Below are 11470 nucleotides of genomic sequence, written 5' to 3'. Positions count from 1 at the left end.
CTCTGCAAATAAATGACAAGAGTGGCAAACATGGAATTTGGTTCTAATCAAATGAAAACATGAACAAGAGAGGGAAGGAATCAGCGGCCTTTACCATTATGAGTGGTTCCGGTACTACAAAGAGCTCGAGGTACTGTTGTAAATGCATATTATTTTAAATAAATTGTTATAGCAATGTTTTGAATACGCAACTACCAGGAAAGTGAAGACATTAAATTAAAAAATTAGCGCCTACCGTTAAAGTGGAGTACTTTAAATAATTTCAGAGGATCCATATTGTTTCTCTTTTTTTCTTTTCTCGTTATTTTATAGATGATATTTGTCTCTTTTTGGCGGCCGGCAGAACACACCCAACGAGAAAAAGAGAGAAATTTCTTGCGAAGGTTGGATTGGTCGAATAATTGGGAAGCAATTATAATATACTTTTCTGGTTCAGTTTGCTCACTAAGTGCGTCATCGCCATCTCTTCTTATGCCTTCTCAAGCCTTCTAAAGCCTTTTATATACCTCGCTTCTCACTCCCCTCTCATCACCTTTCTCTTCATATCTCAAACCACACAAATCACAAAATCACTTCCCATTTAATTTGAAGCAGTGTTCGTCAAGCTTAGTGAAATGGCAATGTCGTCAGAGAACGAACACCCAGTGAAGGCTTTTGGATGGGCAGCCAGAGATTCTTCAGGACATCTCTCTCCCTTCAAATTCTCAAGAAGGTAATATACCTTTACTTTTCTTTTCTTTGTTTCTGTTTTCTTGGTGCAGCTGAAAATACAACAAAGGTGAGATCTTATTTCTCAAAATGCATTAATTATCTTTTTTTTTTTATAGGGCCACTCAAGAAAAAGATGTGACTTTTAAGGTATTGTACTGTGGTATATGCCATTCTAATCTCCACAATGTCAAAAATGAATGGGGAATAACTTCTTATCCTGTTATACCCGGGTACGAGTTCTAAAAAATGTCATCCTTTTTGCTTTTCTTAAATAAATAAACGAAAACTGTTGAAGAAGTTATTTTACTAATTAGTCATTGTATGTAGGCATGAGATTGTTGGTGTGGTCACTGAAGTAGGCGCCAAAGTGACAAAATTCAAAGTTGGGGACAGAGTGGGTGTTGGGTGTATGGTTGGATCATGTCGCTCTTGTGCAAATTGCAAAGACAATCTTGAAAATTATTGCCCCAAGATGATCCTTACCTATGGTACAAAGTACTATGATGGAACCATCACTCATGGTGGTTACTCAGACATCATGGTATTAGACGAGCATTTTGGAATTAAAATCCCTGACAACTTGCCTCTTGATGGTAGTGCTCCAATCCTTTGTGCTGGGATTACTGTTTACAGTCCATTGAAGTACTATGGGCTTGATAAGGCTGGAATGCACTTAGGGGTTGTTGGGCTTGGTGGGCTTGGGCACATGGCTGTAAAATTTGCTAAGGCCATGGGCCTCAAGGTGACTGTCATCAGTACCTCACCTAATAAGAAGAAGGAAGCCATGGAGCATTTAGGAGCCGATGAATTCTTGGTTAGCCGTAATACAGAAGAGATGCAAGTATGTTAAGATCACAACAAATTATTTTCTTTTATAATGCATAGGGGCAAGGATAAATGAATATAGATTAATGCTAATATATTTTATAAACTGCAGTTTGCAATGGATACAATGGATGGAATCATCGACACTGTCTCTGCTGTGCATGCTCTTTTGCCTTTGATAGGTCTCTTGAAAAATAATGGCAAGCTTGTCATGGTTGGTGCACCAGAGAAGCCACTTGAGCTACCTATTATGCCACTTCTCTTAGGTAGGCCTAAGCAAGTCTTTTAAAGTTTTATTGTTCGTCGTAGAAAATACTGCCTTCATTTTGGTGTTCAATATGAGATAACGACACTTTTAAGATTTAATAAAAGGTAACCTCTAAGTTTTTTATGGATGGGAAAAGTAACAAATAAGACTTACAATGATAGGAAGAAAGATCGTGGGAGGAAGTAACATTGGAGGGATTAAGGAGACGCAAGAGATGATTGATTTCGCAGCAAAGCACAACATAGTTGCGGATATTGAGGTTATTTCTATGGATTATGTGAATACTGCCATGGAGCGCTTGTCAAAAGCAGATGTTAAGTATCGATTTGTCATCGACATTGCCAACTCATTGAAGCCAATCTAATGATCATTCCAATGGATTACTACTTGGTTGAGCATGGATGAAGATTAGGTTTCTTTTACCCTGTTTTCTCAGGTTCATGTTTTACAACTAAGATGATATTTCCACTTCATAATTTGCTTCTACTTAGTATGGCAATCATTGTCCCCTTTGGAATAATGACCAGTACTTTGAATATATAGCAACCATGTTTAAGGTTTCTATTCTAAAAGTATGCAAAACAAAGTTCCTTTATGTGTAGTAACAAATTCATGCACTCAATGTCAATGCCCTTTCTCAATATTTTCTGTGACCGCGTGAAGGAAAAATTAAACAACACCAAGGATTTGGTCGATTAACAAGATGTTTCAAGATCCAATTTCTCATTCGATAACAATTGTTAAAGCATAAATAGTATGCTTAACCCACATAATATGCCATACTATTTAAAAAAAATATGTCATGAAAAATTGAGAAAAACTATTGATGTAGTTCTGAAAATAATTTGTCGATATTTCAAAAAAAAAAAAAAAATCGTCACTAACTTGTGTCACAACACCACTTTGCGTCCTCTACTTTAAAAATTGACACTACCGTGAGACTTATAATTAGACTTTAAATCACATCATATATCAGTTGATGTTATAGTTTACAAAATTGTCATTTTCTTCCAAAAATACATATCAATACATAAGTACATACGTCTTTTGTTGGTGCTAGGCCTCCATCTTGTATTCTTTTTAGGCAAAATCTATACATCTCTTATCTTCCCCCCCCCAAAAAAAAAAAACATAAGTACATATGAAACTAATTTATTTGTCCATTCTCAACCATAAGGAAAACAAATATGTTACAAGAAAAGGAAAAAATAATCACTGACTTGGGAGAGCAGGTTGATTGTTTACATCGCTGTTTTGACCCAATAAATGCTAACCTGGTAATCTATGTTACAAATATGTGCGTGGTGATACACTTAATGAAATGACTATAGTGACCAAACTTTTAAAATTAAGGATTTGATTGGAAAAATAAAAGGTTCAAGAATTGCATTAATAATTGAGGAAAATTTTAGAAATCACCCATATCATTTCGGTGAGGGCTTGCCGATCTCGCCGGCTCGGTAAAGAGCCAATGAGGGCTTGTGAGCCTTTGCCCACGGCTAGCGAGGGCTCGACAGCCCTCGCCCGTTGCCGGCGATGGGCATCAAGCATCGCTGGCCTTAGGCAAAGCCGACCCTCGCCAAATCTAGCAAGAGTGGCATTGCCCGTGGCCGGTGAGGGCCGTCGAGCCCTCATTGGCTGCAAGCACCCTCACCCAGCCCTTTGTGGATCGACAAAGAAGGAAGAAAAACCAGAAAAAAGAAGAAGAAGAAGGGAAATAATGAAAATGTCCTTGACTAGGTCCTTATTCGAAATAAGTATAACCGCTTCAAGTCCTAAATTAAAATAAAGTCCACTTTGGATCCTTATTTGAGAAAATAAGGGCACTTAGGGTCCCTTTATGGAATTTTCCCAAAAAAATTGATCATTCACTAAAAATGAAGGAATGCTGAGCAAGTTGCACTTATCCAGTCCGGGCTATGTGAAAGTACGATCGATTATGTTGAGTCTACAAAAAGCAAGGCACTGAACTTCAATCCCAAACTAATGCAAATTCAATAGCCCATCAGTGGGTAAGTGGGCCTGAGTCCACTTTAATCAATCTGAAGCCCAGGACTTTAGAAAGCAAACTCAGATGCACCAAAACGAGGCTCAAGATAGGGCGAGCCGCCGGTTTTTAGCGAGTCGACAAGGCTAGTGAATTCATGAGATTTCACGGGCTGGCTCACGATCTTCATTATATGGGCCGTTTCCGTTATTTTATATGCGATTTATGTAGTTACATGAAAAATGTTTCTATATTTACTATGATTGAGAGCCTAAAACACTTGTTAATAGAATAACTAATATATTGCTAAACCGTCAGAAGATGTAAAAGCGCTCTATTTTTATGCAAATTAATCAATGTAAAAGTTATTGAAAACCATATGTACTCAGCATGATTTGTACCTTTGGCCCAAAAGGGACCCAGTCTTTCAACTGGCGCCATCATCTCCCTATACCACGCCCCAAGTTTCCCTGGGGGAAGGCGTCGTGGGGATCAGACATGGCTGCCCCCCTTTCCCGTAAGGGCGTGGCCGAGTCAGCTAATGGGGCAGGAATCTTTATCCAGGCCCAGATCCCGGCCTGGGAGGGGCGTAAGGGATAATTCTCCCCAGGGAGGTTCTCCCTCCGTTTCCCTCATGAGCAGTTTAAGGACCTGCTCAGGTCCGTTGCGATTTATGTATTTACATGAAAAATGTTTCTATATTTACTATGATTGAGAGCCTAAAACACTTGTTAATAGAATAACTAATATATTGCTAAACCGTAAGAAGATGTAAAAGCGCTCTATTTTTATGCAAATTAATCAATGTAAAAGTTATTGAAAACCATATGTACAATAAGACGAGGAGTGGTGCTATCTGAACACCATCTTTTAAGGTGCATTTGCAAAGAATTTTTTTTTTCCAAGAGCAATTATCAACTTTTCGATAAATAATGGATCTTCCACATGATGTTACAAGTCAAGTTTTTTTGTCCCAAGGGTAGCATTGGAATATAAAATTTCAACTATAACTAGTATAAGTAAGTGTTTGATGTATTACAAACTGTCTTTGATAAGCGAAAAAGATTATCCTATTTCGATTTTATGCAATTTTTTCCACCAAAAAAAAAAAAATAGTCAGAATTTCTAAATTCAGTTTTTAGGGTGTTGTGGAATTTCTTTCCCTTTTCTTGGAATTTCAATTTAAAAATTGAATAGAAAAAAATAATTGGCCCGTCACAGTGACAGGCCTTGCCTACCAAACGACGTGTATCATATAATACCATACACGATGTACATTTTGCTCAAAATTATGAGTTCAAAGGTCTTCTTTACCTAGCTGGGCAAAGCCTCAAAGGCAAAAGAAGATTCAACAGAAAGAATTAAAGCACCTAGATCTAATAAGAAGCCTAAGTAATCCGTGACCTATGAGGCTTATGTTAATGATCTAGGTTTAAAATTGATCAAGACCACTTGCATAATATATTTGAATTAAAAATAAAATGGGTTGAAAGCATGCTAGATTTTTCTAGCGTGGGCAAGTCTTTATATATGTGAATATTTGGTTCACATAAGTCAAATGTTCTCTCACATCTTATTTAGGTTTTTAATTAATTTACAATAGATTAACGATGACTCCTAATTGAATTGAATTGTGTGTTAAATCAATTAAATTAAAACTGCAAAGTTGCAATTGATATGAGCTTGGAAGAGTTCGCACTAAGTCTTTAGCTTAGGAAACCTATAAACTCCCCTTTCGATATTTCACCTCGAGAATGGTCGCGATAATACTCCTCCATGGTAATGTAAGGTTCTTATGAAGTATGAATGAATTTCTATTTAGAATTTATGCGCAAGTATAACTACTGGCGAAGAAATCCTCTTAGCTAAATAATCTCCCTCTATCATGTTGGTTTTAACACTTCCAAACGCTACTCCTCATTTCTATCTATTGTTTGCATTCCAGTTCACCACCTGTAAAGCCATGTCGAGATTCCCCTGTGTGACTTTGTTTCCGGATCTAAGAGCTTGAAGTGTTGAGTTCCCTCTCAATCTGCTCTTATCGGCGTGATTCTTCATCATTGACACCTCAAAGGATCTCCTCTTATATTTGCTCAGTGGCCGAGCAGGTATATTCATTTTGAACAAAGTTGCAATCATTTCTCTTGTTATGGTTTTTATTATATGTAAAGAAATAGGTATAGAAAAAAGGTCGTGATTATTTAAAAATTGGCATCTAATGAGTTTGTTTTCATGATCTGGGTCTAATCTTTGTTGATTGAAATGATCCAAACAAGTCGCACTTGAAATCTCATACGTGAGTCCCCTTTAGCTGAGAATCGCTTCACCTATTTGATAATTGCATGAACCAAGCTTGATTGTGAACCACCATCCTCTTATCATCCCGCCACTGCTGAGGCTGAATCTAAGTGTGCTTTTGTTATGCGTTCCCTGCACATTATTGCTCTATTCTGTTAATCCGAGTCCATGGGTTGATGTTTAGGCTTGAACGAAAGTCGAACCATAATTAAGGATCGGTTAGTAGTATAAATTCTTGAATCTCATTTGTTCGGATTGAGATAAGCACTTCGTTAATGTCTCTATTTTCTTTGATTTTCCTGCGGTGAGCTCCTTCTTTCCTCCACCACGGGCAAACTTCTAACTCCATCGATGCTACTTTCAGCATCACAACTGCTCATCTTCCATCCGACACCACGAAGCTCTGACAAAATGGAAGATCGACGCCTGCCGACGGAGGTGATGAACAGAAGAAGTTTGTCTCCCTCAAACAGAGTCCCCAACGAACCGACAGTGATTGAGGCGGGCCAACGGAGGCGACAGACTACCGCCGTGGACCGAAGCCATGGAAGCTGGTGACGTAGCTTTGGGTGAACAATTCTCTCCAGAGGGTCTGGGCCTCATGTAACTTGCTATAGAACAGGTGATTAATGACGCATCAAAATTTGATTGAGTTGGAGTAATACTTGAGCTAGATTTTGAATTCGATATGTATGGTGCTACAATTGTGCGGGAACTTGAAGAATGTGTGATTGAATTTGTTCAAGAGACGCTGAATTGGTGTTTATTTGTGAGTTCTGTCTGTGGATGCTTGATAGTGAATTCATAGGTTATCGACGTTACAGGCTGCAAAATCGGCGACAATCTCTGGAAAGTATAGCTTTCCTTTCTTTGTTTTGATAGGTGGCAATTTATTGAAAAAAGTAGGTGAAGTCTAGTCTCAAAGGAAAAAAAACAAGCGAGGAATAGTGAAATAATGGTTTTTCTCAGTCCCCAAAAACTGAGCTACTGGGGGTTGTAGGTTTAAAGGGAGGGAGGGATTTGGGTGATTTACAAGTTGCATTTGGCATTAAGTTTGAAGCTGTGGTGCATTAAGACAAAAGGTTATGATTTTTTGTTGGATTATTCATGTTTTTTTGCCACCTTGAACTTGCACATTGTGTCAAAAGAGAATGGATAATTTTCTTCCAAAATGTTTACATGAACTGGTTAGAACTTTTGTTCTTCTGTTTTACTAGTTACCTGAAATGCTACTTGAAAACACTCCTTTTCCTTGAGTTACTTTTCATCTTGTTGTTTTGAGTACATAGCGTTACTTCATTTTGGTCTTATTCGAAGAAATAGCTTCTTCCAAGGATATAGGTATAAAAAGCTTTGAAGAACTCTGTTTTGACATCTGGTTAGGTATGGTGCAATTCTTTGACTATTAGAAAGTACTATTGTCATCTGTAGGGTAAAACAGAGTTCTCTCATTAATTTTCATGTGAATATGGAGAACGCTAGGGTCATGTCACATTGTGATCTAATTTATTTTTTTTGGTCGGTCATATTCTATTATTACGCTAACTCTCACTCTTAGACTTTTGCCCTGCCTCCTTGCAGGGCATGGGAGTCGAAACCTACTCCTGAAACTAAATCATCCCAACCTCAACTCCCCTGAGAAGGTGGGGCTTCGAACCCCTTACCTCCCCCTTCTATATTGGAAGGGTGACCACTGGAGTAAACCTCGGTGGTTCATTGTGATCTAATTTGTAATTAAGCTTTCTTAGTATTCATTACTTCCTAAATTGTATAGATGTTTATAAGCTAGCATGTAGGTATGGCTTCGTGGTATCTTTCTTCACTCCACATGACCCATAAATTACAATGATTACCCCTCGAATGAAGAAGTCTTCACAAAATATTCAAATAGAATTCTTTAGTCTTTTGCAGAGTGGAAATGGTTAAAGGGGTTTCACTGGAGAGCGATTTGGATAAACTCATGGCCTTTCCTTTGCAAGAAATAGGAAGAGAAGCATGTTAGTTCACAACTTTTTGAAGTACACATACAAGATATTCACTAGGAGATGCAACAACCATGCCTCTGCGTTTGGTTGATGTTTCTCTGATATATGTTTTTACTGTTAAGTTTCTTTATTCATTGGTCCACTAAATCATGAAGGTTGATCTCTCTTGACTAGCACTCACCCTTTAGTAATGAGGCATGGGCAAATGCTGCTTGAGAATTTCTCTTAATATCTCCCATGAGAGTTCTCTGACCAGACAAGAGCAACAACTTTCGTTTGGGAAAGTTACAGGTGAAAGAATGACTTACAGTCGGTGTGTGAGGTTGATGTTTTTGTAGTTGCTTGCAGCACCGGGAGGAGTTGGCTTTGGCGGAGAGAACGCAGGATCGTTGTCACACGGGGAGCACAAGAACAGTAATCTTCAACCTTCACTGTTTTGTACTAGCTTTTGGTTTCCTTAAAATTAATTTCAATTAATTGGACTAATTGAAATTATAAAGTAAATATAAGAATTTAGAAGAAAATAAACATTTCACTATATTGACTTGCTTATTTAGTATAAATGATGCCCGTTGATAAATAGGAGTGCCCACTTGAAAATGGATTAGAAAAATATTTTTTAATTTTAAAATATTATTCATTATTTTTTTTTTTCCTTTCATCTTAATCATCTTCTTCCATACTCAGCCGTCATCCAAACTGGTACATTGCCATTGCCGCCGCTCGTTAACAATGTGAGGCCATGACGTGCGATTGCCATCTACTGTGCTAGAGCTTGTGATTATCTCTTTCACTATCCCCGAACTTCGCATGAGGTTGTCACCTCGAGTCTGATGTCTCCGCCTCAGCTAGCCCCAGAGAGAGATGGCAATGGAGGTGGTAGTCGCCTGGGTGGTTGATGGTGGTGGAGATGTAAAACTTCCTTGGTTGGCGCCGGTGGTCGCGTTGGCTCATAGCTGTCAAAAGTCCACTCTCTTACCGTATACATGTGTAGATTTATAGTTACCAGAGAAGTTTCTAAGTTTTCACTTATTTCTCAATACAATTTGTAATTCTCAAAAAATCAGTTCATAGTAACTTTGAATGAAATGTTAGTTTCGCTGTTTTTGCAGGACTTCCAACAATTGAAGTACAACAATTTCAGTAATTGCGAGTCTTTGGTTCATATGCCTGACCTCTCTTGTACTCCAAATCTCGAGGAATTGGTTCTCCATAATTGCAAAAACATGGTAGAAGCCCATGAGTCAATTGCATATCATGAGAAGTTAGAAGTATTGTCTTTGCAGGGTTGCTTTCAAATTAGTGTTTTTCCGAATATGCTCAAGTCAAAAAATCTTCAACATCTTGATCTTGAAGATTGCAAAAACATTTGACAAGTTCCCCGATTTTCCACGTAAACTCGAAAGGCTGAATTTATGTAATTGGGTTATGAGGTACTGCTATTAAAGAACTTCTTGCATCAATAAAAAATCTTGTTTCTTTGGAGAGATTGAATTTATGTAATTGCAAGAACCTAGAAAGTCTTCCGTCTACCATATACAAGTTACAAAATGTTGAAGAATTGAAACTTGAGGATTGCACAACCTTAATTGGGTTTCTAAAGTATGAGGATTTTGCTGATCCATCTATGAAGACTAGACTATCAAATTGACGATGTTTAAAACTTGAAGGATGTAGTCTGAAGTGGAGTTCCTTGAGAATCTTTCTTGTTTTCCCTTCTTGATAGAATTATATTTATCAGGGAACAATATTACTGGCCTTCCAACATCCATTAGTAAGCACGATCATTTGTCCACATTGTTAGTGGCAAGGTGCCATCAATTACAAGAGATTGCCCGACTTCCACCATTTTTGAATTCATTTTTGGCGACTAATTGTGAATCTCTGCAAAAAACTGAAGATTTAATTTCACCTCATTATTTTGCCTATAGAGTGATGGTTCATAATCCCACCAAGGTTAGACTCTCTCTCTTTCTCTTACTCACACACAAATATTGATGTGGAGTGTATGCTAAGTCCAATGTGTGATTGTATATTGCAATGGCAGAAAATGAAAGATTGGAAGCTTAAGGAAAGTAGACAAATATAAGGGGGTTCGGCATGTGTATGCATGTAATGAAGTTGGCTACCGTTCTTTTGTCGAAATGATTTCTATCGCATGAGACTCGGATATTAATATGATCAAGAATCAGTGGATCTCTTTTCATTTATAGAGCTTCAACTAGAAGTGGAATTTACTAAGATTACTTATTAGACTCAAATTGAATTCTTCTATTTAGAATACTTTCTAATGATATATCTTATAACAGAATCGTCATATTTATTTATATCTCCCTGGAGGAGAGATGCTAGAGTAGTTTCAACATGTTGAAGAGGAATCCGTATCTTTTAGGGCTTCAAATGACTTGTATAACAAGTTTATTGGATTCTTTATCTACGCTGTTTCTATTAATGGAGAACTAAACAAGCCCAGAACTACTCATAGATTCATATGTAAATAGCCAAATTGTGCATCACGATGGATGGGTTATTGAATCGTCATTGTCGGATTTGGATAATACCTTGCTTGCATTATATGCTCCATCTCTGGGGTTTGGAGTAGCTGATTTTGGTCAAATTGATGGAAGTTATGTACAATTTAGGCTTCAAGTGTTAGGTCCAAAATTGAAAAAGTGAGGATTCCAAATAATATGTAAGCAACTAGAGGATGACTTAAAGGTTCATATTCAAGATAATCAACTAATAGATCCAGCTTTACTCTTCGAGGTCGGTCATGACTCAATAGATCCAGAAGCCGAGAGTTCGCATGTGCGTGAAGTCAATCTGATTGAAACAGATCTATAAGAACACATGCAAGATTGTCAAACAAGTACTGAGGAACATAGTCCAACGGTAACAGAGAGAAATCATGAGCTCTCCTCCATTGAGGCATGCGAACAAAGACAACGTGGACTTCTAATTCAATTGGCAAAGATGAGTATTGCCACGTTGGCTCGCTACTTTTGTAGTTAGAGTGGTGGGAACTTGCTAAGGAAGCAATTCGTAGGTAAGTGAACTCGTCAATCTTGATTAAAATGCCTTATTTCCTCTTGTTTCTTTTTTTTAATTTTTCCTTTTTGATAAATGTAAGAATATATTGAGCTTTAAACCAACCATACAAAAAGATCTAGCTCCAAAAATTTTCATTTGTAGTGACAACACGTTAGAACAAGTGGAAGGGAGCCGAAGTAAAAGAAAGGCAGTTGTAACACTGTAGCAAACCAAACAAAGAAAGAGATCCACCACAAGAAAAGAAGTACAAAGCAAGGAATGGCAGCCTTTAGGAAAAAGGTCCACCGCAGCTTCACATAACCAAGAATGCGAACCAGCAGCACAAACTAGCCTTCGAAGTCCTTG

At 37.7% G+C, this 11470-nt stretch overlaps 1 protein-coding gene and 1 long non-coding RNA gene across 2 annotated transcripts; both read left to right on the top strand.

Annotated features, from left to right (window-relative positions):
* The first annotated feature begins 508 nt into the window (after positions 1-508).
* On the top strand, positions 509-2426 carry LOC104444789 (probable mannitol dehydrogenase). Its single transcript, XM_010058530.3, has 5 exons — positions 509-712; positions 828-941; positions 1039-1552; positions 1649-1802; positions 1966-2426. Exons 1-5 carry the CDS (start codon positions 615-617, stop codon positions 2166-2168), a joined length of 1083 nt encoding a protein of 360 aa, XP_010056832.2. The 5' UTR covers positions 509-614; the 3' UTR covers positions 2169-2426.
* Positions 2427-5740: 3314 nt separating this feature from the next.
* On the top strand, positions 5741-9188 carry LOC120293109. Its single transcript, XR_005550776.1, has 3 exons — positions 5741-6711; positions 8423-8488; positions 8762-9188. It is a non-coding gene; the product is annotated as an uncharacterized LOC120293109 (long non-coding RNA).
* The last annotated feature ends 2282 nt before the right edge of the window (positions 9189-11470 follow it).

This window comes from Eucalyptus grandis, chromosome 5, assembly GCF_016545825.1.
Source record: "Eucalyptus grandis isolate ANBG69807.140 chromosome 5, ASM1654582v1, whole genome shotgun sequence".
Classification (NCBI taxonomy): domain Eukaryota; kingdom Viridiplantae; phylum Streptophyta; class Magnoliopsida; order Myrtales; family Myrtaceae; genus Eucalyptus; species Eucalyptus grandis.
This window is presented reverse-complemented; position numbering and strand designations above follow the sequence as displayed.